Source organism: Calidris pugnax, unplaced genomic scaffold (genome assembly GCF_001431845.1).
Source record: "Calidris pugnax isolate Ruff unplaced genomic scaffold, ASM143184v1 scaffold20, whole genome shotgun sequence".
Lineage (NCBI taxonomy): Eukaryota > Metazoa > Chordata > Aves > Charadriiformes > Scolopacidae > Calidris > Calidris pugnax.
The window spans coordinates 13,029,648-13,056,742 of NW_015094510.1; the positions used below are offsets into that span (position 1 = coordinate 13,029,648).

The 27,095-nt window shown below is 41.8% G+C and overlaps 1 protein-coding gene across 2 annotated transcripts in view; it reads right to left on the reverse strand.

Moving 5' to 3' along the window:
- Positions 1-27,095, reverse strand: part of EPSTI1 (epithelial stromal interaction 1 (breast)) — a 49,784-nt gene that overhangs the window by 21,603 nt on the left and 1,086 nt on the right. For both annotated transcript variants that reach the window (XM_014965825.1, XM_014965824.1), the window contains exons 2-6: positions 17,481-17,539; positions 15,399-15,482; positions 11,527-11,600; positions 10,806-10,889; positions 5,103-5,176 (exon numbers count right to left, since the gene is read on the reverse strand). In XM_014965825.1, coding sequence (XP_014821311.1) covers positions 5,103-5,176; positions 10,806-10,889; positions 11,527-11,600; positions 15,399-15,482; positions 17,481-17,539 — 375 coding nt within the window. The remainder of the gene's footprint in view (positions 1-5,102; positions 5,177-10,805; positions 10,890-11,526; positions 11,601-15,398; positions 15,483-17,480; positions 17,540-27,095) is intronic.

Genomic DNA, 27,095 nt, shown 5'->3' on the forward strand with positions numbered 1-27,095 from the left:
TTTTGAAGATACTTACTATGGCAAGAAGTTTACAAGATATAAGTAAGTTCAGAAGGCTACAAGCAACTGTCATGTTCCCCACAGCTGGGCTGTGACAAGGGACAAGGTAGTAAAGACATCTCCAATAAACATGCCCTCAACTCTACATGAATTCTCATTCTCCTGTACCTCAACTCCAACCCACATCTGCAGGACAGAGTCTACTCTTAGGTAAGAATTAAAAACAAACATCAGACCTGCAAAATTGCCAACATGAACTTATGTCCATGTTTTGGTGTGGGTGGGTGGAGGAGTCTTCTTTTGCTGGAAGCTATGAGGTGAAAAATTACAGTGTGAAATAATTAACCCATTAAATTCCTGTATGATGCTGATGATTCTTCTGCAATGCCCTTTGCTGGGAAGAACGGCCATCCTCTGGGTATTTAGTTGACTTGCTTTCCAGCACAAATCCTTCCAGTAGCCACATACCAAGCTTAATGCAGCATTCACAGACTTCACTGGGAGTAATGCACAAGCATACTAAGGAGGACTTGGACAAATCTAATACCTGATCAAAACTGTGCTATCTTTGGCTGCTAGGCTTTCTTGTTTGCAAGTTCTTGAGCATGTGTTCCTGTTCTTGGGGATAAGAAGAAAAAATGTGGCACTAGTTCATTTTAGGTATAAGACCTCAAGAAAATATAAAAATAGATTTAAAAAAAAAAAAAGCAACTTTCTCAGTAGAATTATTTTCATCACCTCCCACCCACACTCAAAACTAATCTTTCCTGTCAACCCACTTGCTTTTTTTGTTTTCCTGACTGGATTAAATAATACAGCTAGGGTATTCTTTCCTCCCACCAACTCACCCAATAGTCTTGGAAGTTATTTTAGACATCAACTTTCATTTATTATCTGAAGTAATAAGCATAAATCCAGTTTTAAGGAAAATGCAGTTTTGTATAAGTCTATTGCATAGATCTTCCATTCTGTGTGCTCCATCTGCATGTGCAATCTGCTTCTATATTTTCAGCCAGCTTGCATGGGCAGATTAATGCGCACAATTAGAAAGCAACCTCACAGGCGTTCAATAAACTGCCTTCATTATTACACTCAAGAGAGTCCCTTTGGATGTCTATAAAAGCCTAGTTTTCTGCCTGTTAGCTAAATAATTGACAACACTTAAAATAATCAGGAGCAAATGAACAAAACGAAGACCATTGTGTCAAAAAGAAGCAAACAAAAGATTCTCAAGGCTGCAAACCCTTTTTGTGCAAGCCCTCTTTCATTCTCTCTAGCAACCTATATTAAAAGTCTGGTCAGGTTTACACTTGCACTTCTGTGGGGAAAATTTGTTACCAGCCTGCTGTTTGAACCACACATCATAGGGGACTGAAAACTAGCAAGGACAGTAGTATTTATCCTGTAAAAATAGATAAATAAATAAAAATTCTGTTTTGATTCAAGTTTTATTTTCTTGCATTTTATGACTTCTGAGAGAACTGTTTTGGCAGGCGGTGTATATCAGCTTGGTTTGGTGATCCTCTTGCATTGTTTTTTGGAATATGCACTTACAGGCACTCTGGCAAATTCTGTTTCCAGCTCCAAATTCTGAGCAGAATATATTGAGTACACACATGTACCCGAGTGCAGCAGTGCCAGGAATTTTTACGGGAGTACAACCTTCACAAAAACAGAGGCACAAATATGTAACAATGGGAAGGATGAAATTATACAACAGCCATCGTGTACCATTAAAATAAACCCTATGTGCTAGACTGCTTTTCCCATTACATAAATAGGTAGACGGCTATTAGAAAAGCAGTGGACCACATCCAACACTACACTTTCTGGGAAGTTGAATCCAAATTAAATAAAAGCACCTTACTGGAGAGAAGGGCTAAAACCGTATGGTGAGATATGCTACAGTTCAGGCACAGATGCATACAGCCTGCACAGTAAGCCACAGAGAAAAGCAAGGGGAGCCTTCCCTCACTACTGTTTAAATGACAATTTTTGTGTCCTAACTAAAGAGGGGTGTCCTGAAAAGTCCTGGGCTGGACATCTATCCTCTTCATCATTCCCATTTGGAAAGATGGACGCTCAGTCCTTTCCTCACAAAGAGTAGCCAATTGCAAAATATGGACTACACAAGCATTCATCACCTTTTACCACAGTCTCTACCACAGGCCCTCAATGTACACAAGGCCAGTTGTACACAAGGAAGGTAACAAGGTTTTCAAGAGATAGGAAATAATTGTACTCTTCAGACAGTGGACAAGGTGGCAGACAGTTTTTTCTTGTGGCATTCACTTACTTCACATTACACCCTTGGAAAGGAGATGTCAGTGAGAAGTTCTTGTTTTTAATAGTGACAGGAATTTAATCAGAACAACACACTTCTGGCCAGTACCATACTTTATTGTCACAGAATGTTAATGATATGAGAATCTTAAGTTCCTTTCCTTATCAAATAGAAGCGGCACTTCATACAGCAGAAGTACTGATTGGGCCGTACCCCATGGAGGCTGACACAGCTAGAGGTGCTGATCAATTTTGAAAGGTTTCCCAGCTAATGAGACTGCTGCTAGGCATTGATCTCCCCAGGAAAATTGTGATGTGGCAGCTACAGATGCTTACAGAGGACAGACTAACAAGGCAGCTTATCTTTGGAAATGGCTCCACAGGCCATGACTTTGCAGCGGTCATTGCTTTATATGCAGCGCACAACCTTCCTTCTCCCCCCACCTCACCCAACAAGCAGGGGAGGAGATCAAAATATTCCAGCAAACGAGGAAAGGAGCACAACCTCATATTTGTTCTCTTTGCCTCCAGACATGGGGTCTTAGATGATGGAAGTAATAAGTCACTCATTTTTGCAAAGTAGGCAAAAGCACATCTTTAAATACCAAGTACTTTAATACTAACATGTCTCTAACAACAGGCAGTACTTCAGTGGAATTACTTTACAAGATCTGAGATGTTGCACAGTATCTCCCCATTACTTCTGGATGCTGTGTTCCATAATGCCAATGTATCTTAGCAATGCAACCTCAGCAACATCCAGTGGTAAAGACTCCTCTTCCCGCCAGAGGATTCCTCCAGACCAGGGAAGGCACTAGTGTCACTCTGTATGGTATGGGAGGTTTTTACCTAACCAAAATTGCATTCACTGTAGGTAGGTTTTCAGCTCACTTCTCCAGGTGCAGCATCTACAGTATCTCCTCATGCACGTTCAATACATAGTACATACAAATAATCTTCTGATAGTTGAACATAATTGCGGTTGGATGGTTGGACTAGATGATCTTTAAGGTCCCTTCCAACCTAGACCATTCTATGATTCTATGATAATCTCAAGCAATGGAGCTCAACAGTCCATCTTTACCTTCAGTTGCATCAGTCAGTTTGCTTTCCTAAGATGACACTAGCTTTCCTAAAATCTCACAAGGCTTTCCCAAATCACTGGACAGAACAGCTGCCAGCCACTATCCTCAGTGCCCAGGCAGACTGAACTCCTTCACCACCTGGAGACCAACCAACTGTCCACATGAAAGTGTTGCAGAGGGTTTGGGCCTACTTTTGACAGAACCAAGGTTTTTTCTAATGGAAAAAAAGGCTGATCAGCAGAATTCATTTCACTCTAAGCAAGAAAAGGTACAGACAGGAAAGGTGAGGGAAAGGAAGAGATATGTCTCTTTTCATAACTGAATAAGCCTTAAGACAAAAAATCAGATTAAAGTAGAAGAAGCGAAGCCTGAAAATCCCCTCTGGAAGAAACAAGCCTCATAACTGAGGACCCTGCACTGAAAAGATCTGATGAGGTTGCTGCTGAGTTAGGCTCAAAGAGCATGAAGGCAGAGCTAGAAATCTGTGCAGGGTGGTCTTCAGAAATCCTGAGCGATCAAGGCGTGTGTGTGGGAAACCCACACCAGGACAAACAGGGGAAAAACAGTAGGCAAAATACCAATATCTAGCGAGAAATGCTGGCAATGCATTAAGAAAAGAGCTGTATCTAAAGTCAAATGGGAAGAAATAAAAGGAAAGAGACAAGAAAGCCTGAGATGAGGGAGAAAACACCAAAATGTCTATGCATTAGAGAACAGAGTCTGGGCAAATAATGAAGTAACTGGAGCTACTAGCATGGGACAAAAGTGACTCCTTTAAAGGTCACAGAGGAGGGAAAAGCAATTAATCATGTTAAGAATGCAGGTGAGTAGTTTCAGGAGCCAAAGATAAAAAAGGTAAAGGTGACCAAACAGCATTGTGTGTTAATTATGTGATAGAATTGGTTTGGATCCATTAAAAATAAATAAACAGGGTAGAATGAAGTGGCAAGGCAGGAACTTCACTGCCAGTGGAACTAATTATGTCAGGAGTTAAGCCATATCTAAATCTGACATTAAGAAGGTCTTTTTGGGAAACAGGTCTTCACAGCAGATCTCTACATTTAAGCTATAGGACTATGCTAAATATAGGAAGTCTTCATTATTTCCACGTGAGTTAAAATTTTTTACTAGTCACTAAAAGAAATAGGTGGAGATGTAATTTAGATCCTGTTTCGATAGTTAGTCTTGAATTGAATGACCACATATTGATTCAATTAGAGAAAGAAAGCACAAAGTCATTCTATAATTCACAGTTTTCATTTCAAAGTGTATGTTTTGAGAAGCTAAGAGAAATCTACTGAACCAAATTTCTCACAGTTATGGAGGGGGCTTGGAATAATTCACAGAATCACAGAGTGGTTGAGGTGGGAAGGGACTTCTGGAGGTCATCTTGTTCAACCTCCTGCTCAAGGAGGGCCACCGGTTGCCCAGGACTTTTGAATATCTCCAAGGATAGAGACTCCACAACCTCCCTATGCAACCTGTGCCCATGCTCCATCACACTGACGGTAAAAAACTGTTTCCGGATGTTCAGGAGGAACCCCCTATATTTCAGTTTGTGCCTATTGCCTTGAAGTCAAAAGTTTCACGTCAAAAAGTGAAAAAAAAAAAACCAACAGAAGCCAAACCTTTCCTGAGCCCCAAACCAGAGAAAAGCAAAGGAAAAAAATCAAACCCAAACCAAACCCCGAAACAGAAGGACAAGCAGATGAGTAAGTTTCAAATGTTACTTACTAATATTGATCTTCAAGAAACGACTCTCTTCTTTGTATTTCTTGCTGCCTTTTCTTAACTTCAAGCCTCTCTGCCTACAGCATTAAAAACAGAAAAATATACCAGTAAGCCAGAAACCAAACACTGATTATTTCAATTCAAGTATTTAGGGGCATCTCTTCATATAACTGATACCTCAGTATAACACCTCTCGGTATCAGTGATACCTTGGTATAACAGTTTGTCCTAGTAAGAAGGTAGAGGTTGCAAAGTCCTGCACCAAAGCAGATGATAGTCTTGTAGCACTGAAAGCGCAGTGATACAAGTACATGTAACTCTGCACATAGACCGATGGCCCTCAAGCAGTTCTGGCCAGTTGAACAGATGCTAAGATGTATGAAAGTGGGAGACATTTGCACTTAAACAGGGTTATTCTGCCTCAGATACCATGCCCAGTGCAAGAGTCAGCCAAAACCTTGACACGCAAAACTCCTCTGGAAATCTGGATGCCACACAAGTGATTAGGTCCTTTAATATAAAATCGCACATAATTTCCAGTGGAAGCATTGTCTAAGCTGCCTCACACCCCAAAATCAAGCAGATCAAAACATTAAAATAAGGCAGAAACTAAAGAACTTGCTGTAACAGCAATATATAGCTCAAGCTAAATTCCAGTCAAAAGGAGGCCAGCCAAATTTATTTTTTGACACACAGGCTGTAGGTAGGTCCAGTGGGAAGAGCAGTCAAAAGGCAATTCAGTGTATTAAAAGCACAAATCAAAAGTGCCAAACTGGGATTTCAGCCCTGCTATATTTTGAGCACAAGCTCCCACACTGTAGTTGGTGGGGGGATGCTCCAACGAGCTCCCACCCGAGGTTCACAAGGACTGGAATGTTGAGCAAACTGCAACCTCAGACTGTCACTCGGCTCATCGCCCACCCTCAAAATGAAAAAAGTAATCATTTGGTAACCCAGCAACCAGACATTGCTATAAATGACGTGCCCTGGAAATTTCAGACAACACCTTGCAGAGATGGGAAGGGAGCTGGAGGTGGGAATGGCCCATTTGGTCAGAGCACCAAATCGGGGGGAGGACACTGCACCTGGGTGGAGATATTGTGTGAGGACAAGTACAACAGGAGTGGGGTGGGGGCTGAAGGGGGTGCAAGGGGGAAAGTGATGTTGAGAACAGGGCTGTTACCCCCACCCCCATCATTTTCTTCCTCTTCTGCAATCAATAACATTTCAGAAAAATTACAGTTCTACTGGCAGTTACTCAATTACTTTGCCTTCAGTGATTTCAGAGTGGGTATTTTTTAATTGGATAAAGAATGACTGTCTGGAAGAGATTTGCAAAACAAGTGCAAATTCCTCCTCAGCATGTACTGGATTAAGAAAAAAAATCCTGTCAGATGTCTGCAGATAGGAAAAGAGCCACTAGGTTGTGTAACGATATAAACTGTTGGAAGGCAAATGACTTAGAAGTTGTTATTTGGAAAAAGGCAATGGGAAAATAGACAAAGGAGGAAGATGAATCTCTGAATAAGAAGTCCCGTTGCTCAGTCATTTGACAATCTGAGACAGTGGCAGAATGTATGAAGTACAGAGGCAGTTAAAAAAAATAATCAAACTAAACTAAGGAATATCACCCTACAGTATATGTAAATTTTGACAGTCCTCAAGGATTGTTTACTCCTAACCCCTCCACCCAGAGAAAGATGATTTCTGAGGCAAAAGACTCCCGTCCATCTGTGCTACTTAAGAACTTACAGGGAGAGAAAGGAAAGAGGAAGAAAGGAACTGCCCCTTCCCTGAAAGGGTTCAAGACCAGGCTGGATGGGTCTTTGAGCAACCTGGTCTAATGGGTGGTGTCAGTGCCCATGGCAGGGGGGTTGGAACAAGATGATCTTTAAGGTCCCTTCCAACCCAACCCATTCTATGATTCTATGAAATCTGATGGTATCTATTATTGTCAAAGGTGATTTTGATGCTCTCAGGACACCAGTAATAGCTCCTAGGCTTTTCCCTGCTCCTGCTCCACACTACAAGCTGATGCCTTCGCCTCTGGAAAAATATTTCTCATGGGATCCACCCTCATATTGCAAGGCTCCTGAGAGTTCAAATCCAAAGCTCACTGGAGTGGCTGTGGTCTAGCTCCTAGCTAGAACAACATAGTGATATTAGCTTTGATAAATACAATCCTTCAATATCACCCCCGTCTCCCGCTAGATAAGAAAGGAGGAAATATCCTGCAGCTATTCTACCACCGGAATGGTGCCTGACAAAAAATCCAGCATCTTGAAATTATTTGCTTGTGGCTGCTGCGACTATTTTCTACTCTGGAGGTTTACCCTGGGACCCCTGCTTAGGCTGCATACAAACGACAGGCAACGGGACCAGGACAATCTCTCTAACTAATGACAATCTATCAATAGACATTGCCAAAGCACTCCACATTTGGCACAGTCTTCAAAAACAAAGCCAAGAGTGGAACAGCTGTGATATTGAAGGTAAACATGTTGAAAAGCATTAGCAGAAGGTCTGTAAAGTGCCTGATTTTAACAAATTCCTGAAAAAGGCCATTCGTGCTGATTAACACAGTCAAATTAAAGAGCACATGATTTGATAAAGAATAAAATGAAATCACAGTTTATTCTAAATAGGACAGTTTCTAAAGATAGCAGGACTGTTACTATGTAATGTAGGAGCAAAAGAAAGTTGTACACCCTAGAATTACACTGAGCCTTTTCACTTCAAATCTTTTTAATCTTTTCATACTTAGTCAAGAATTAGAATATACAAGGAAAGGCTAAAGGCAGGGTAACAGGAACAGAGATTGAATAACAGAAATATCCAGTCTGCTAAAGTTATACTATTCTGTGTACAGCACAAATGCAGAAAGCTTAAAAATATCAGCCACTTGTTTATTTTCTTGGGAATTTTGACAGTCCTTTCACCCAAAATGCACAAGGAAGTTATGGTTTGGTCTGGTCAAAATCTGTGAGGTGAAGGGCTGCACAAAAGATACCCAACTGCAGAGGCCCGCTACTAATGAGCAAATAATAGTAATAATGCTACTTCCCATGTACTCCTAGACTTTCTGCAGATTGGATAAGCATCTCAGCAGCAGGGACAAATACAGAAATAGGGACTCCCCTGCTAGCATTACAAAGTTTCTCCAAAATTATTTCAGTGAGCGCTCCGTGATCACTAGATTGGAAGAATATCCAAACTCATGCAGCCCAGGGTTGTTCCATGAACAAATCAAAGCAGCCCCAGGACAAGCTGCCTGACATAGTGCACACAGGACCCCAAATCCCATTCACTGCTACACACAGAGACCCGACTAACAGTTCACACAAACTGGTCCTGTGGAACACAGAATGAGGGGGAAGGATCCATCATTCTTCTCTCTGGGAGCTGGAGAGACACTCGGTGGATGCCAAGAGCGTTGGTATTCCAGCACCTAACCTCATGGTTAATTAAAGAATGACAGAGAGAGGCAGGTGGACTTGTACAGATGGTAAGGCAGACCTTCCACATTTGGGTTCTGCTTTGGCAGACACCCAGTTTTCTCTCGGTGACAAAGGTAACGGAAGAGTGGATACTGCTTTTCTCTGCAAAACTAGTGTTAAAGCAGTAGCATAAACAGCTCCTATGCTCATAGGCAGCATTGGCTTACAGTACCTCATCCTTACAATCAAGGAAGAACTGGGTTGAGTACCAGCACCCTTTCTAGTGGCCGTGCATTAGTCCTTTGGGCTTCACCATTCACATTTGTCAGCAAAGTAGCTCTCCAGCTGGGAAAGTTTCAGGGCCCCTGCTGACCAAGCTGGTCAGACATGGTCTCCTTTCAGACTGTCAGACAACTTGGTTTTTACTGAATGAATAATAACCTTGAGCAAAAGAAGGACTGGCCAAGCAAGAAAAGGCGTCTTGTGAATGTGCAGAAAGACATGATCTCAGCGGATGCCCTACAGGTACAGTTGTCTACAAAGCTATTACTTTTAAAAAAAAAAAAGTTCCTCTCCTGCAGTAACCAGGGCCATTGGTTGTACAGTACCAGCTCTTTAGGATCCCTTTCCTGTCATCCTCAGCTCTCAGGAGCTTTTCATCTATAGGCATGATGAAACAGCCAAATCGACACCTCTTAGTGGCTTTCCAGCATGCTTTTCTTAAGCACAGACTTAAATTTTTAATATATAAACATCTTCCAAGCTGAACTCTTCATCAGCTCAGTCACTATTGTGGAAGACAACCTGAACAAACAAATTCAAATTAAGAGTTCCCTTTTATGCTCCTCTGTTTTGTTTGTTTGCTTTGTGGGTATATGTTTGTTTATTCAAATTAAACAGTCTGTTTGGCAAAGATGTTTGCCATGATGTTGCATTCTCCTTTAGAAGAAACTGATAGTTACAATTTTACTATCTACACATCTATAAAGATTTTATAATCTGTGGGAGCGAAGGTAAGGAAATTAAAGAGCATGAAAACAAAACTGATGTATCGATATATTTTCTGGGTGTAACTATAAATTATAGCAGTCTTGCAACATTTTTCTTGTCCAATGCCCATGAGCAAACAACATATATTTAATAGGTGAATAAAATATAATTAATCCCCTTTCCACTGTTGCTATCACTGCTTCTGGAGCTATACACAAGCTTTTAATGACGTTTTCACATAATAATATTTATTGCCCCTGTGAGCTACTGTGTATACGCTTATCCCCAAAGACTAATGCGAACCACTGAAAGACTGGGAACAGACTAACCCTTTCCTAAAGGCAAATAAGGCTATTTTTGTTTATGCATGTCCTTGTATGCCATCCAGTAGTGATGATTTTTTTAATTAACTCTCAGCATTCAGCTTCTGCACAGAAGATCATTTTTACTGTTGTGCAGACAAAATTTGCAAGCCTGAAATCTCCCTTTCTCTCATTACTACTGTGGACATCAGCGTCCTACTCCCCCTCTTTTCTTTTTTCATTTGAATTCCACATTACATTCTCAACCGAGTACTACTTGATTTCCACCAAGGAGACACGAACGAACTCTTACGAAGGTTTATGTGGCACACAGGACAAGAAGACGCTTTGTGAGAATTACTAGATAAAACAAACAAATGCAAAATAAAACTGAAGATCTGAAAGTGAGCTATCATAGGTGCCAATGTATGGCCAATACTAGAAGGAAAAGTGATCTTACATATTAGCAATGCATCTGGGTGTGCCTCCCCAGATGAGCTGTAGTGACATGTTAATTTTCAATGACCTTTTTGATGATTTGGATGCCTTTTCCACCATGACAGGTTGGATTTTCTTGTATTCTTCCCAAGTGTACAGCAGGCAATTATGGGTTTCTATAAGATCTTTGTGCCATCTGCCAGAATCCAATTTTACAGAGAAAGCTCATGCCGAACTGAACTATATAAACTGTATACACAACATTAATCCTGACCCTGGTGTTCTCCCTTTCTTCAGGATGGATGCAACTGAAAGGCTGGAGTTCCTGAAGAGCTAAAGGAATGCTCAAGCCCCAAAAAACACCAGGTCAGGCATCCTTCAGTCAGATACAAGGAGACGGAGGACTGATTTCCTAACTCCTTAATGCAATTTGGGGATACCATTTAATTTAATTAGACTGTTCCATGTAGTACAGCAAAATCAAGCATCAGGACACAAACTTTGTTATATGGCTCCAATTCCTCAGTAACCATGTTTACCTTTTCTCTCTGAATTGCTTTCTTCTTCAGGATTTCAGCTTCTTCAGCTGCCTTTCTTGCTTTTACGTATTCTTCCCTCTTGTGCTGTACGACGTAAACACAGACAATTATTTTACATACATATGCATACAAAGCACACATAAGGTAACTTGACCTGACTCCCATGCTGCACATCTTTCAAACCTAAAGTGTGTTTGAGGAAAGTTTCCAGATTTTTTTTTTCTTAAAATGAGGCAATGAATAAAGCAGGCTGTGCACCAGCTACTCCAATATCGGCTTTATGAAGGCTGAGAAATCTAGGACTGATAAATGGGCATCCATGCAAGGAATCACACAGCTGATTGATAACTTACAAGCATTTATACCTTTTCTAACAGGAACAACATTTCTACATAAGCACTGGATGGGGTGTACATTGATCAATTAGTCGAAGTGTAGGCAGCGTGCTGGAAGATAGAGCGAGGCATGTAAGTGGCTTTACAACTGTACTGCTTATCATTTTAGATACAATCTGCGATAGGGGTTGCTCCCTATTTACAGCAGATTTCTCATTTTCTTTGGTGCAGAACATTTGTTTCTAGTTTTCTGCTGCTTCCTTCGGGTTTCATGAATTTCTTTTGTCAAGCAGCTGTGAGTTTATTTCATAGCCATATGAAACACTTCAAGAAAAGCTTTTTTTTTTGACTTCTTAAAATAATAAAACAAATTTATTCTTCCTGACCTTTTGTTGGTATTTAGATTGCATGAGCATCATTTGCTGTTTTTGTCTTGCTTGAGCCTCTGATTCCTTTCCACCTTAAAAAAAAAAAAAAGAAGTATAAAATGCATTTTGCATGAGCATTTTAAGTTCAAATTCCAGTCATTTCAGAACAGAGCAATATAACAGATTGGATATACGCATATACAGGAAATTTTTCATAATTACAGAAGCTATCTGACATTAAGGAGAACAGACAGGAGACCTTTTTGATCATTTTATCCATCCGTCAAAGGCAGTAGCCTGTTATTTACAGAGCACCCACTGTATCATCCACTCTACCAGCAAATATACCCTACAGTATATGATCAGTTTACTGAGGAACTATTCCATTTTCAGAAAATCAGTCACACTTTGCAGATGAGTCTTCATTTTCAGATCCAGCTATTTCCACCTTTGCTCGGTTGGTCACAGAGAGTCAGAAATTTTATTGCCAAAAAGTTTCTCTTTTGTCAAATTTTAGAGCTTGCAGTCTCTGCCAGCTCTAATGGCATGCTATCATTCGAATATCTTCTAAGTAATGTCCTTGGGCTTAAGAAAGAACCCCTTTCTGAAATGGAAATCAAAGCTTTTTCCCACAGACCTCTTATTCCTATCCAAGTAGCAGAAGGTGCCTTTTCTAAAGGCACAGGCTCTCTTTTAGGAATATCTAAAGCTCTGGCCATAGCGTTCAACCTTCAATTAAAAAAACCAATAAGAAAACAAAAACAACAAAACAACAAACCCACAACACAAAACACAAACAAAAAACCCCCAAAAAGCTAACCACACAGAAGAAGTGATAACAGGTCTTAAGGGCTCGAAGGAGTAATTTTGATTGCACCATTCTGCTCTAGAAATTTCCAAGGTATTTTCTTGTTTTGGGAAAGCAAATAATTAATTCCCTCGGTTGTTGGAAAAACAGCAGCAGCCCCCACCCCATTTTGAGGGTGAGGCCACCCCATTTTCACCCAATGATCCCCTGAGAAGTTCCCCATTATATGACAGTTAATTCTACCAAAACAGCTGAACTGATCTATTTTACTTGAGGTGCCTGAAATGTAAGACAGCTATACTAGATCTTTCGGGAGGGATCACCCTTCACTAAAAGTAGATTTATCCACTCCCTAATGGAAGGTAACTAATCTTTAGGTGCCTTTGTGAGGTTCAGTGAATGGGAGATCAATTCCCTAAGTGTGGAAAGATTTCTATGCATGCAAATAACTCCATAAGATTCAGCTCTCAAGAAGGACTGGCCGTACAATGTAGAAGCAACAGGCCTGCAGTAGCAATAAGCATACAGCTGCCATTGTAGATTGGCTCCTCCCCAGGTCTAGAAAATAAAATTACTACTAATCCAGTGTTGAAACCTTTTGGATGCTTGGTCTTTCCTTCTTTCTAGCTTTTTATTAGCGACATTTAACCCCCTTGAGTTCACTATACTTTTCTGCATGTCCTGCTGGACATTGTCTCCTAAACAAGTATTTTACTGCTTGCTATTAGCCACCACCTATAGCCTTCCAGTCAGGTTTAATTAATTCACATTGGCTTGGCTGTAATGTGTCGAATATTTCACTGGAGTCAGAGTATGCTGTGAACAGCTGTGTATAACGTGATCAAAAAAAGAGGCCATTACATTTATCAGGCATGATTTGTTGCTCCACTCGTTATTTATAGAGGAGGGTGAAACTTGCACCCTTCATTGCTCTTATCCCTTCATGGTACCTGAAAGTTTGCCAGTCAAGTGTTACAGAGTTGAAATCCAAGATACTTACTTCCCTATGGAAAACATGAGCGTTAAGAAACCTCAACTTTATGAATTCTCTGGTGATTTGGAATAGACGTGTAGTCTTTTAAAATCAACTTGAGAAAATAACATAAGATACTTTTTTACCTTAATGAGTACCTACAGTTGTGAAATTAGAGATGCCACTTATAGTTTTTTCTCCTTCCTTGAGCTCTCTTCTGTTCCAAATTTGTTCCTGGGGGAATGATGAGATCTAATAATCTTTGCACCTTCCCTCTTTTCAGAGGCACCGAACATACTGCATGTGTCGCAGTCTCCAGGGGTCTTGCTAAGTGGCAGCTAGACAGTGACTGAAGAGCTCATATAAACTCCTTGAATTCTTTTGGCTTTTTCTTGCTTTTTTTTTTTTTTAATATATTTTTTTCTTCTTAATTTACTTCTTTCCCAATTAAGTTTTTAAACACAGTGGGATCAGAAGTAGTTAAGACTCCCCACACTCAGCCACTGTGGGTTTGCCACCACGTTTTCCCCCAGCCTGCACACACTCTGCATAGACACCACACGCCGAATTTCTGCTTTCAGATGTCTCTTCCTTCAGCAAAAAGCTTTGTGGGCCTCTTGGGACAGAAGCACGTCTTCTAGGAACTGCTCACAGGCAAGAAGCAGCTAGTAGGTATGATAAACTCACAAAGAGCACATCTGGCCACACGACTGCACATGATGGTGGGAATACAGGGCGTTACACCAACTACCAAAAATAGGTTCACCACTGCAAACAACTGGGATCCAGGCTGCAGGGCAAACCAAACATGTGGGACCAGTATCACCTTGACCACAAAAATAAATCTGGGTTGGAGTTAGTTCAAATTCCTCTCTCTCCCACCTGGTATCTATTTTTACACACAGTACAAAACCCCAAGCTTATCCTGCGTAGCACAGCGAAGAAAGAAGTTAGCTCCCAGGTGAAGGCAGACAATAGCCTGCACTGTGCACCCCAAATTCTCTTATGACAGCGACGGGAAGGAAGAGAAGCTGTAGATTTACAAAGCTAATAAAGGCATCATTCTAATAATTCACTTTGTCAGGGTGAATTTTGTCCCATTTCTATTAGTGCAGTTCCTCAAGGTCACCCCATTTTTACTTGCACAGTATCCTCACCATGTTCTATACGGATGGTGCTTTCAAGTTTTGTCTTGTCAGCAAATTTCATCAGGTCTCTCCTACTTTTTTGTGGCAAAGACATTAAAGAAAGATACTAAAACAAGATAGGTCTGAAGATTGGTATTTGAAAAGCACTTCTAATAACCTTCCTTTTACTTCAACAGAACTTGCAGTCCTATTCTCTGTACAAGATTGGGAGCGGGCTGGGGCCCCTTTTTGTCTTTTAAAATTTTCTTTTAACTAACTCCCAAATAGGACTAAATTAAATGCTTTATAATGGTTACAATGGAAGAGTTCCACTACAGTTTCTCTCCACTGTCTAGAAAAAAAGTTGGTTATCTTATCAAACCCATCACTGCAGTTCAAGGTGACTTAAGTTCCTTTTAGGTTCCTAGTAGGTTTTTATGCCGTTTTTCATTTATCCATCTCTGTTGTTATTTTTATAGATAAAATTGGTAATACACAGCCTCATGCACATTTAGCCTTCAAATGCCTGAATCTGCAGGGATCACTTTTGCCTCTTCAGGAGCCAGCCATCAGGAAAGCACATGTACTGGCTCCTAACAGAGGAGTTTTCTTATGGGTAACTGGAGGGTCTCTGACACATGCTGTCCATCTACACGCTCATGCCAAGTGTGCGCCCCCTCAGAGACATCAACTACGGACACTGTCAGCAGCAGCAGGGATAATCCACCTCTTTTTCCCAAATGTTAGTGTAGATTTTCTGCACTGATCCCAACAGATTTCTTGAGTGACAATCTATGCTGTTTTGTTTCAGAAACATCTTCATTGCCATGACCATCAAAGAGCACAAAGCATGGCAGGCTTATGTTAATTCTTATTGACACTGAATCTCCTTCAGAAGTAGCATGTGAGAAAAAATGAAAAATGCCTCGTGTCCTGGAAAATAAAATTTTGCAGTTCATAATAGCTGATTTACATGTCTTACCCAGTCTCTGTGGAACCAACTTAATTGGCCCTGGCCTGTGTTCTTCCTTCCAGCGCTCCAGGTCATTTAGCTCTTTCTGAGCAACTGAGCAGGTACAAAAAGAAACAAATACGTGGAAGTTAGAGGCAGTACTAAAAAGCAGGCAACATCGTTAATTGTTTGTAACCCTGAAGACCCATCCAGGAACAGACAAACTTGTTCTCATGAGGTGAAGACAACTGCCAGGAGGTTACACAGCCACTGCAGTGATCAGCTAACAAGGCAAACATTCTGCCTAACTTCACACTGTATGGTGAGCAAACCCTAGGACTCAACCCCAAAAGCAAACCAAAAACCAGCTAAGGGACTGTGAATGGACTGCTTTTTAACTCCTGGGAACCTGTAGGCAAATGCCACAGTATTTACTCCTACAGGTAAAGCAGATGTTGTTACAACCAAGATGTTATTGCTGCGTGGAGGGAAATGCTCGTGGTGTAACGCTCCTCAGCAGAGAAACGAACAAGTAATTTTCCCTCCCAACCACATGCTTCATAAGTGAAAATAGGAGGAATGCATGATTCCGCTTCAAATTAAGACACTTCAGCATAAGTGTCCACGTGTGAGATGGGTGGCAAGCTCCCGGTGTAATCAGTGGAAGTCTGGTCAACATGGACAGGGAAGCCAGCCATATGCTCTAGGATGGCTGGCTGATTAAACTGCTCTCTCAAATCAACTGACACAGTAAAAAAAAAAAAACACCAGTTCTATTCAGTAGCAAGGTGCACAAAGCCTGTGGAAAGAGAAGCTGTGTTTTAGAGCAACTGAGGCATTACTCGAAGAGCTCAATTCACTCTTACTAAAACCAACATGGACCATATTTTCTAATGGCAGGCTTTGGCTATCAGACACTAACACCACCTCTCCTCGGACAAGACAAAGCCAGCTCCTGGGCAAGTCTCTAAAGAGGCCCAAGACTGACACCAGCTTGTTATTTCACCTTTAAAACAAGCACTTAGCTAGAGACTGGGTTTGGGGAGGCCCTATTTCTGCCAGTATCCAAAGCAGAAGTATTTGGCATGCTTCAGACCTTGCATGCTGGTGGCACAAAGTGAAAGCACACCTTTATTAGAGCATCACCTTTGCAGTTAGCATCAGCTTTATGATGATCTGCTTGTATTCCTCCTTCCAGAAGACTATGGTTTCGTTCAGGAGAAGTCAATTTTCTTTCTCACCACCAAAGGTAACCCAACCTTACAGGAGCCTGCTGGCGAGGCATTTCAGCCAAACTCACAACGTTTGAGAAGAAATGTTTTTTATTGCACTGTTTCCTTGAGGGCTAAAAACATGTGGAGTGCTGCCTGATGCTCCCTTCAGCTTTCAGATCTTGCACAAATAAACAGCCAGAAGTGCAGGACTGCAGTGCTTGGTCACCTCTGCACACAGAATTTATTTCATGGCTCTTTGTTGTAACTTTTGGCAATGAAAGCTTTTTAACACACGCCTAATATTTCTGGGAGAAGTTCAGGGTGTTCCTGCTTAGCTACTTTCACCAGCAAGACTTGAAGCCAAGCAAAAGTGAAGGTATTTTCCACCTAAAAGCATCTTTCCCATCTTCATTAAAAGATCCACGTACAATCCTTAAATGGAGACTGAAGAATCCATGGTGGTTCTAGTTGCTTGAGTCTCCATGAGAGTACTTTCAAAAATATTTCTTACTTACATTTTTCTTCTTCCTCCTCCTAACCCAGAGGGCATTCAAAATTGGGTTCTCCAATCTGAATTCAATTCTGTAAATGCGGGATAGCGCTAATTCCAGCTGAGTCTTGTAGAAGCCAGCTAGAATAGCTCCAGCACTGAAATTAGCAAAAACCTCTTCCTCAACAAGACTTACTCTGCATGAAGTTAAGCCAGATGAGAAGTTAATCATAACAAAAGCCTACACATTGATGGGGAATGCTCACAGCACTGACTTTACTGTCACAGCTGCACATATAAAAGCATTGTAAAAATGAGGATAAAAGTTGCAAGGGCAATAAAGCACACAAACCCCTAAACTTATCCGAGTAGAAATAATGTATTAACATATTAGACAACTCAACTTACTTTGCTGCAATTGGTTTCTTCTGGTTTCATTTGGAGTTATCAAGACATACGGGCCAACACTAAAATGAAAGAGAACACTTAATTTTTCTTGTCTACAGGAAACCAGGACTGGAAGGGGTCATCAGCCAGGTCAGTTTTCTGCTGTTGTAGCAAACAACTTTGTATCAAAATCAGTATTTATTTTGCTTCAGCTCCTCAGGATTTTTTAGTAAATACTCTAGACATGCTTTTTATATTTGGAAATGGCTGCAAACACCAAGGATAACATTTTCAGACACTTTTAGCTTAGTCTTCACTTTTCTTATTTAAGTCTCTCTCTAGACTGCTGACCTCGAATCTCAGCCATTTCAAATCAAATCACTTCCTCAAACTAAACAGTTCCATGTGGTAGACAACTACTTCCACAGCTTGCTGAAGCACAGAGGAAGACCACTGTCTACTGGCAGCGGGGCTGGCAGTCCCACCCCACACCTCAAAGGCACCGAGCACCTTGTAGATTTAGGCAACATCTGCTCAAAAGTTGTCCAAGGAGTGTGCAAAATCATACTGTTTGTGATGGACCCAGGTGACTTGCTCTCAGCCCCAGCCTCAGTTTCCTTGTCAGCCTTGCATTTGTCAGGCACGGGGAATTCCTTGGGCATATTTATCTTGCTGTCATGCCTTAAGGTCCGACTCGCTGAATCAGGACAAAGGCCCTGTTTTGCTAGACTTAATCCAAAATGCTGTCGCTGTCTCAAAGAGCCATCAATCTAGCGTGACAGCAAAGAAGCAGGACAGGGTTCAGAGTGTATTAGAGACTTGAGGTGATCAAAAGAGTGATGAAAACATGTCAGTTCCACTTGGAGAAAACAAAGGGGTTTATCTACATGGTGTATTGTGTGGGTAGGAGTTTACACTGCTCCCGCTCAGCAGAAGCTAAACCACCGGGGCGCAGGTCCACCAGAAATGCACTAAGCAGCAGGTGGCTCCCCATATCTGAGTAAGCTCACATCTCTCTGCAGCATTTGTCAGGGCTTTGTCTGCACACACGGGCACAAATACTCCATCGGACTTCATCGCGGGGAAGGCCCAAGGAGAGGAACAGAACACAAAGGGTAACAAAGGGTGAAGGCTGAGCCTCTTAAAAGAAGAAAGGACCGCAGAGGGTGGCCAGAGGACAAGCCAGGAAACAGAGAGAGCACAGCGAGCTGTGGAAAAGTAATGAGAGAATAAGGCTCCAGACTAAGGCTAAAAAAGGGGAATGAAAATCATGCAAAGAGATCAAAGTGCAAAAAGCTGCCTGCTGCTGCATCACCATGATTCAGGGTTTGGGAAGGAAAGTATTTATATCCAATTACCTCTTTCTCTTTGAAGACTTATTCTAGGTGGATGTGGATTAATTTATGAGATTAAACTAGTAAAGATCGAGCTGTGAGCTTTAATGGTGCCATTTAGTATGATCCCTTCCCTTCCTGCCAGCTTACTCTGGTGCCCGTGAGACTGTTCTTCACCTCCCCACCGAATCCCAGGCCCTCAAAGGCAGGAGCTAAGAGAGCAGCAATGCTCCTCTGGCATTCACCGCACAACTGCAACCATTACTTTAAAGAAGTGTTAACAACTCATCTTGCTTATGGCATAACATGCCCCATCACTGACGTTTTTTTCAGGTTTTTCTCTATTTCACTCAGTAGTGGCATTTACAATTTATCCCAAACTGCCTTTGACAAGCTGATGTACATTTTAATCAGTTTCAAGAATATTTTTTTGGTAGTTTTTCTTGGCTTATTCAGATTAAGATCGTGTTTCTCTCAAGTTCATCTACAACAACTTATTAAGTACCTTTTACACTCCCCTCCTTTTGTCAGTGAAAAAAAATATGGCTGGAATTGTAAATTGCAAGACTTCATATTTTTCCACCAAAAAACCATCAGTGCATCTCAGACATCCCACTGCTTCCCAGCACTAGAGGGCAGAAGAGTTTTTGTATCATCAGATGTACTTTGATGACTTCAGTTTTCGACTGGTTGTGTTTTTTTAAATTAGGAATCCGATTAAAAAGAAAGCAGGGACCTCTGTGTGTCTGCACATGTATGAGAAATCACGGTATCAAATCCAGCCCTTATGCTGGGAATAACTTCCTTTATCTGCTTTTGTTTTTTGGCTGGAAGACTTTGAGAGTCCAGGAGGCCAAGTATGGGCCACTCTTCTGGCATCTGATTGTGGGTATTGCCCAGGAGCTCAGGACAGCACATGAAATACAGCAAAGATCAAGCAGTTTACCAAAGGGGTAGAGATGACACTACACCTACCACCAGGGAAAGCTCAGCTCTGTTTTCTGAGGAGCAGCGTAAGAGTCATTGAGGTTAAAAGAGTGCTTACCTAAAGGCAAATTTGGTTTTCATGTTATCGATATAAAGGCAAAGTAAAAATAAGAGGAGGATTCCAAGTCTCCCGTGGGGGAAGGAAAGGGAGAACAGGACACTGACTTTCAGTTGTCTTTTACTTAGTGCTTATACGACATGCTTTGTTTTAGTCCAAGTTCAAAAAAAAAAGCACGTTAGAGAGTTTCTCTAATTTTTTAGTGTTTACCTTGGTCTCTGGAAAGATAGACAAGTAAGAGTGCAGCTTTGGGTACTGGGATCAGAGGGAAGGAAGATCGAGCCCATGATAAACTTCTTGTGGGGTGGGTGAAAGTCAGGGTACGAACCAGTCCTTGCTTTCCAGGCATACAGCAAGAGAGGACCCAGACGAGCTGTTGCCTGAGAGACTGCATCTGCCTACAGTTCTAATGCTAAAATTAAAATCCACACCTAGCATCCCTCATTTTCTTGAGATTTTTTTTTTTGAAGGAAAGAAAGTTAATGCAAATACCCACCACTAGCTTTCGCCTTGTGTTTTAGCCAGTTTTCAGGGTATTGCATGTCATTTCTTTGTTCAGACAAAACCTCTGATCCAGTAAAGCCTATAAAACCTGCTACAGCCTGTCAGTTTAATATTCCAGACAGTTTCTGAGTTGCCACAGTAGCCATAAGTCTGGAGCAAATTATCCTACTTACCTGGGTAGCAATTAAGGAAATGTGAAGATTTGAAGCTATCAGTGATGTGCAGACTTTTTGTACTTTATACCAATACATGAAGTGCTTCGAAATCCACAGCCAGAAAAGATGATAAAGAATTTAACTTTTCGGATTTCCTAATAATAATTCTTATTGTTATATGACTTAAGCTTATCTTTGAGATATGGTTATTTTATAAAAAAAAATACAGAAGTCACTGGAGGAGCCGAGGGGGAAGAGCTTACCCAGGTTATAGCTCTTCAAAATAGAGAAACAAATTGTCTTCTACCTTTATAGATCATATTAATCTTGATGAGACTTTTTTTTTTGGTTTATTTTCTCCACAGAAAATGGGAATATATTGACTAATTACACAGACTGAGCAGATATTAATGAGAGCAAGAAAGTTATAACCCAATAAGAGAATGTATCTGTATTGAAATAAAAGCAAAAAGCAACTTTATATGATTTTCAAACAGACAGACATCAAAGACCATAGTGGTGGGAAAATAAATATCTATATAACAGTATATATAAATAGATACATATAGAAACATTTCAGTGAGGATAAACAGGCAATGCAGTCATAGAAAAAGCTGCAGTTTACAGTTTGAATGATCAGCAACACATAGAGCACCATGCCTGCAATCTTAAATTCTTCAGCCTGTGTGCAACTCTGATCATCTCACTAGCACTGCTCAAAGACACCTTTCCAATGTTTTCAGGGTGCAGACCATAGAAACTTTTGTTCTACTTCCTTTTTTGTTTGTATAAAACAGTTTATTTCTAAAACTGAATGATCACATGAGAACTGCCGTTCACCAGTGATGTTTTTTGCAGAGATGTGCCCTTCAGTTTTTCCTCAAGCCTGCTCCAGCCATCTACCACTGGGGAGCCTTCCAAATGAAGTGTGAAATAGTTTAAAGAGTTACAAAAGTAATGGCTGTTATAAACTATTTCCAGTTCCACTGTGTTTTATATTGCGAGTGCATCGGTACATGAATGCCACAAAGCTGAAAGCTAAATATTTCGCTCTGCTGGGCAATGTGCTCTGTGTAAGAAACAGAAACCAAGGAGAGGCTCGTTGGAGAGTAACACAAATAACAAAGGCTTGGGGAAAAGACCTGGGCAGGTTCCGTCTGGAGGAAGGACTCAAGGGAAGGTATAGGTGAAATAATGCATTCAATAATATGTTAAAACTGAATTTAAAAGAGAAAAGGGACCAAACTGCCAAAGACGATTGTCAAATCCCCTTCAAAGACACACTAAACTGAACGTTGCATTCAGTTATCAGGAATCGCTTTAGGAGCAGTCAAGTCCACATCACCACAAGGTATGGTTTTCACCAAGGCTCCTACGCCTGATGGAGCAGCCACATGCTGCAAAGCACCACAGAAGCTGCCAAATCAGAGGGCTACAAGTTGCCAAATCCCAGCGAGCAGACAACTGTCCTGTAGGTATCCCTGTTTCCCAGTGCACGCTCGGCCAGATGCTAATGATAACCGACAGCCCCAGTTCTAGAGCTCAGTGGAGCAATATGCTCTGTGCCCCAACGGTGCCACAAGCAGAGCTCCGGGAGGGTGTACAAACCTTGCACACAGCTTTGGGGCTCTGTCTTTCCATCTTTACCAGTGGCAGCTTCTTACCAGGTTACAGCTCAGAGACAAAAAGTGAATTACTGGGGCTTAACATTATAGGCTGTCCGATTCATCCCAGCGGTGAGTGTGCTCTTAACACGAGAGGCAGAAAATAAACTGCATTAGCAGAAAATGTTTATCATCAAAAGTCTGTGTTCGTGGATTTTGTCCTGTGTTTGCCACAGGCTAGGAGTGCACTTAATTATCACAGTTCGGCTGATGCGTGGAAGCTTATTAAGCCAGGGTAACTCACTTCTGTATCTGGTCCCCCTGGTTAGCTAAAGCCTTCATTAAAACAGCCAACATCTTTGCCACGGTGAGACCTTGGGATAAAAGAAAGAGTTAAATCCTGTAGAAGTGAACTTGCACGGGGAAAGAGAAGGAAAACAGCATCAGAGAGAGGCCCAGGAGGAGGTGTGAGTCAGAAACAAGCAGGAAAGCAACACACCTGCAGTTCTGCCCTTGGCACTCAGATCTCAATTCTCTGGGACCCACAAACTTGTAGAGAAATTCCCGAAGTTAAAATTTGGTCCAAAGAGTAAAACTGAAACTTGGAACTGAATTGCCAAGAGTTAAGATGGGGCTTGGATTCAGCAGGTTGGTTTGGGCTCAGCGGGGGACAGCAGAGTGGGAAGAACGGCAGGTGCTTCAACCAGCACCCCACATGCTGAACACAACAGTGCTGGAAGATGATTTTAACCACCCTCTAAAGTGCCAAGGAAATTGTCACAGTGATGGATCAAACCAGGGAGCCAAGGGATAGCTCTCAGCCCAAACTCGGCTCGCAGCACAGCTTTCTCTCCTCCCTGAAAACTACAGACTACACCAACGGGAGAGAGTTTGCTCTGGCAGTGTGGTAGATCAACATTGGACCCAGCAAAGCCTACGAAGTCAGATGTGGCCGTGCTTATGCTGTCCCCAGCTCCCAAAGCAGCTCAGTTACCTCAGCACAGTGCCAGGGATGCAGCGAGCACAGCAGAGCCAGCTGGAGCACCTGGTAGTCACTAGCCATGAGGAGCACAGAGCATCCCTACGTGGGCAGGCCAGGCACTGGGCTTGGCAACGTCAATGCTGAGCCCAGCTACCCCACACAGAGGCATCCATGTGTTGGGAGTCAGGCTTGCCAGCACGCCCAGAGAGCTGAGCAGGTCAGATGCTGTATCACATGAAGATTAAGAAGATCTTCTTAATCTTCAGATGGCCACTAGTGGTGTGGCCATCTCTGCTTCCCCCACTTTCTTTTCAACAATATCTTTCCTCCTCTGCACCACGGTTTTTGTTGTCCTTTTATTGCCCCTGCCCGAACACAGTATCCTCCCATACGTTCCTAATTCATCTCACCACAGCTCCTCCTCAAGCTATGAGTATGAAAGACAGAGAGTTGGGAGATTTCTCCTGTGCAGCACAACTCCAAACAGATGGTCCACAATGTGTGTTGCCCTTCTCGCGCTCTCACCAGTGGCAGGGCAGTGGGCAAAGCAAGCATTTATTCTAAGCACCTGCCTCCAGTTTCATAGACCAATTTGGTGTTTTTAAAAAGAAAGAAAATAAATTTTTCAGAACTGCTAAGTATACTCTATCAGCAAAAGGTTGAGAGGTCTTACAGCACTATAGATTTTATTTTTTTAAAAAATCAGAATGAAGATTGGAAAAGGAAGGAAAGAAAACTCTGATGGCAGTCAAAGAATACAATTTCATGAGTCAAGCATTCTAGTAACTCTGCTCTCCTTTTACACAAAATTATGAGGGACTGTTACCAGCTGTGCGACAATATATCTTCACATCTTATTATTTTGAATTTGATTTTTTTTTTAAATGGATTTTACCAGAACCAATATTATTCTTGCCAGCTTTAAAGGCACCAAAGATAGACGGCTGAACGGGGGCAGCATTTTCTTTTTCAGGCACTCGTTATAGTTCAGCCTTTAATTTTCCCACTTCCCTCAACCTTTTCTTCTGCACAGACTTTTGTTTCTGAATAGACATGAACAGGGGCAATTTGGGAATTCACTTTCTACAAGTTAATTTCATGGCACTTAGCAGACAAAGTGAAGTAACTTAATGCAAGCTTATTATTATAAGCAGTTTCAAGCACTTGTCATCCTGGTGATTTTTTTCTCCACAGCCTGAAACCACATCCTGTATCAAACTGGAGAGCGTTGTACAAAGTTTCATTTCAATTTTGCATTTGAACAAGTATTTTTCTTAACTTAATTGGGATCATTTTATTATCACTTCTCAGCCTTGACATATCATATAAGAGCTTTTCCAAAGCAAGAGGAAAATTATCCTCTAATACCAGTTGCCCACCTTGTACTTTTTAATAGCCAAGTTAGAACATCGACTAGTGGATGAGAATACAACATGCCACATCCCACACATTTCAGGTATCCAGTCTACACAAAAGGTCACCTGATCCCACCCTAAGATGCTGTTAAGGTGTTTCCAACTCCCAGTTACTCTGAAGCAAAGCCCAAAGACAGAGTTTGTGTGGAAACAACTCGCACATACTCAGAGGCTCCAACAGAAATTCTGACTCCCGCTTTGCTGGCAGGAAAGCCATACCCTAGCTAATTCCAGAAAATAGCAAGCAGCACACAAGTTGGAATAGAGCCTCTCCTTGGCACAGAGGTATCCTACTTGGGCCCCTCATGTTCCCTCTGCTGTGTATATTCCAGAAAGCCTTCTAGGATAATGCTAATCTGCATTTTTCCTTCTACTGACAGCCTATGACCTTATGGAATCACAGAATCATCAGAGTTGGAAGGGATCTCTAGAGATCATCTAGTCCAACTCCCCTGCTAAAGCAGGATTGCCCAGAGCACATCACTCAGGACTGCATCCAGGGGGGTCTTGAAAATCTCCAGAGAAGGGGACTCCACAACCTCCCTGGGCAGCCTGTTCCAGTGCTCCATCACCCTCACCGTAAAGAAGTTGTTTCTCATATTTGAGTGGAACTTCCTCTGTTCCAGCTTGTGCCCATTGCCCCTCGTCCTATCGCTGGGAACCACTGAAAAGAGTCTGGCTCAATCTTCCTTCAACCCACCCTTTAGATACTTCTAGCATTAATAAGGTCTCCCCTCAGCCTTCTCTTTTCCAGGCTAAAGAGTCCCATCTCTCTCAGCCTTTCCTCATAAGGGAGATGCTGCAATCCCTCAATCATCTTTGTTGCCCTACTCTGGAGTCCCTCCAGTAGTTCACTGAACTTTAGATTTCAAACTGCTCTGTTCAACCCTTGGTTATTCCAGAGCATGAAAACCTGGGCTATTCTGAGGGTGTCCTAGCATTTTAGTTTTAAGGATCATGTTCAAAAGGATTGATAGGCAAAAGTCCTATCCAGCTTTATCATTGCTGAAATGTGTCTTAATCCCAGACCTTCCTTGAAAGGTAACCTGAAAGAACAGAACAAATATATAACAATGAATGTAACAGTTAATTTTTGCTTTAACAATAAAAATCTCCATTGTCTGCCTCAGCATTTCAGATAACCGATTAAAGTGGTAGAAGGTAAGGAAAGTGCAGTTTAAGTGGCTTCATCTCCTTCAAACTGACGGGTGGAATCCCCCTCTTTTGGTAAAGGAGCAACCCCCGGTTTTGTTCACTTCTTTCTTTGAATATTTGTTTCTTACTCATATTGCATGGTTTGTTTGAACCTGCGCTTCCCTCATTCCTTCTTCTCATTAACTGCATACTACTGCAGACATTCATGTGAACACTCCAGGTTTAAGAATGAATTATTTGTTGCAGCTTTATGAAGACACAGAATCTTTCACATCATGTAGCAAAAAAATACTAAGTGCACAGTTCTTGCAGTAGATGCACAACAGCTTTCTTGCTGCAAAGAAAGATGAAAAAGGGAATGGGGTTTTAAATTATTCTTCCCCTAAAGCTTACTGAGTTTTATGGGGGATCCCACCATCTGGTCAGAACTGGTGGGTATATATTTGCTCTAGCCTTAAATTCTGTGGGGAACTCAGGTTAACCAACTGATTAAGTATTACAGAATCACAGAATCACATGGGGTTGGAAGGGACCTCTGGAGATCATCTAGTCCAACCCCCCTGCCAAAGCAGGTCCACCTAGAGCAGGTTGCACAGGAAGGTGTCCAGGTGGGTTTTGAATGTCTCCAGAGAAGGAGACTCCACCACCTCTCTGGGCAGCCTGTTCCAGTGCTCTGCCTCCCTCAAAGTAAAGAAATTCCTCCTCACGTTTAGGTGGAACTTCTTATATTCAAGTTTGTGCCCATTTCCTCTTGTCCTGTCACTGGGCACCACTGAAAAAAGACCAGCCCCATCTTCTGACACCCACCCTTTAAGTATTTATAAGCGTTGATCAGATCTCCTCTCAGCCTCCTCTTCTCTAGACTAAAAAGACCCAGGTCCCTCAGCCTTTCCTCATAAGTGAGATGCTCCAGGCCCCTAATCATCTTTGTAGCCCTCTGCTGTACCATCTCCAGCTAAACTGTGGGGGTTGTATCCTAGACTAAATTCGGGCAGTGACCATACCAATGGGAAAACTCCCCCTATTCCCCCCTCAAAAAAAAAAAAAAAAGCCAAAAAAATGCACATAGCAAAAAATACGTAAGCTAACCAAGGCTGCTCTCGCTGTACTGTGGATATATACGCCAGTGTGAGGACAGGCAAGACAGAGGGTCTTTCATGTCTGGAAGTGGCAGAAAATAAACATAGACTGTAACTCAGGAATGGTTGTTTGCTCTCCTGAAAGTCGGTCGTTAAAGCGCTGTCGGATTTCAAAGCTACCCAGCTCTTAATAGTCCCGGTATCATTACTACCTAGCAGGCAAGCGTTCACTGGTTACAATGGAAAGCTGTGATTGCTGCTTGCGGCTCGGCAGCCTGTCACCGCTTGCACAGCGTGGCTCCACCTTCTTCATCCAGAAAGAAGGGAAAGGAAACTGAAACAGCCTTCCGTTTCCCTCAGCTG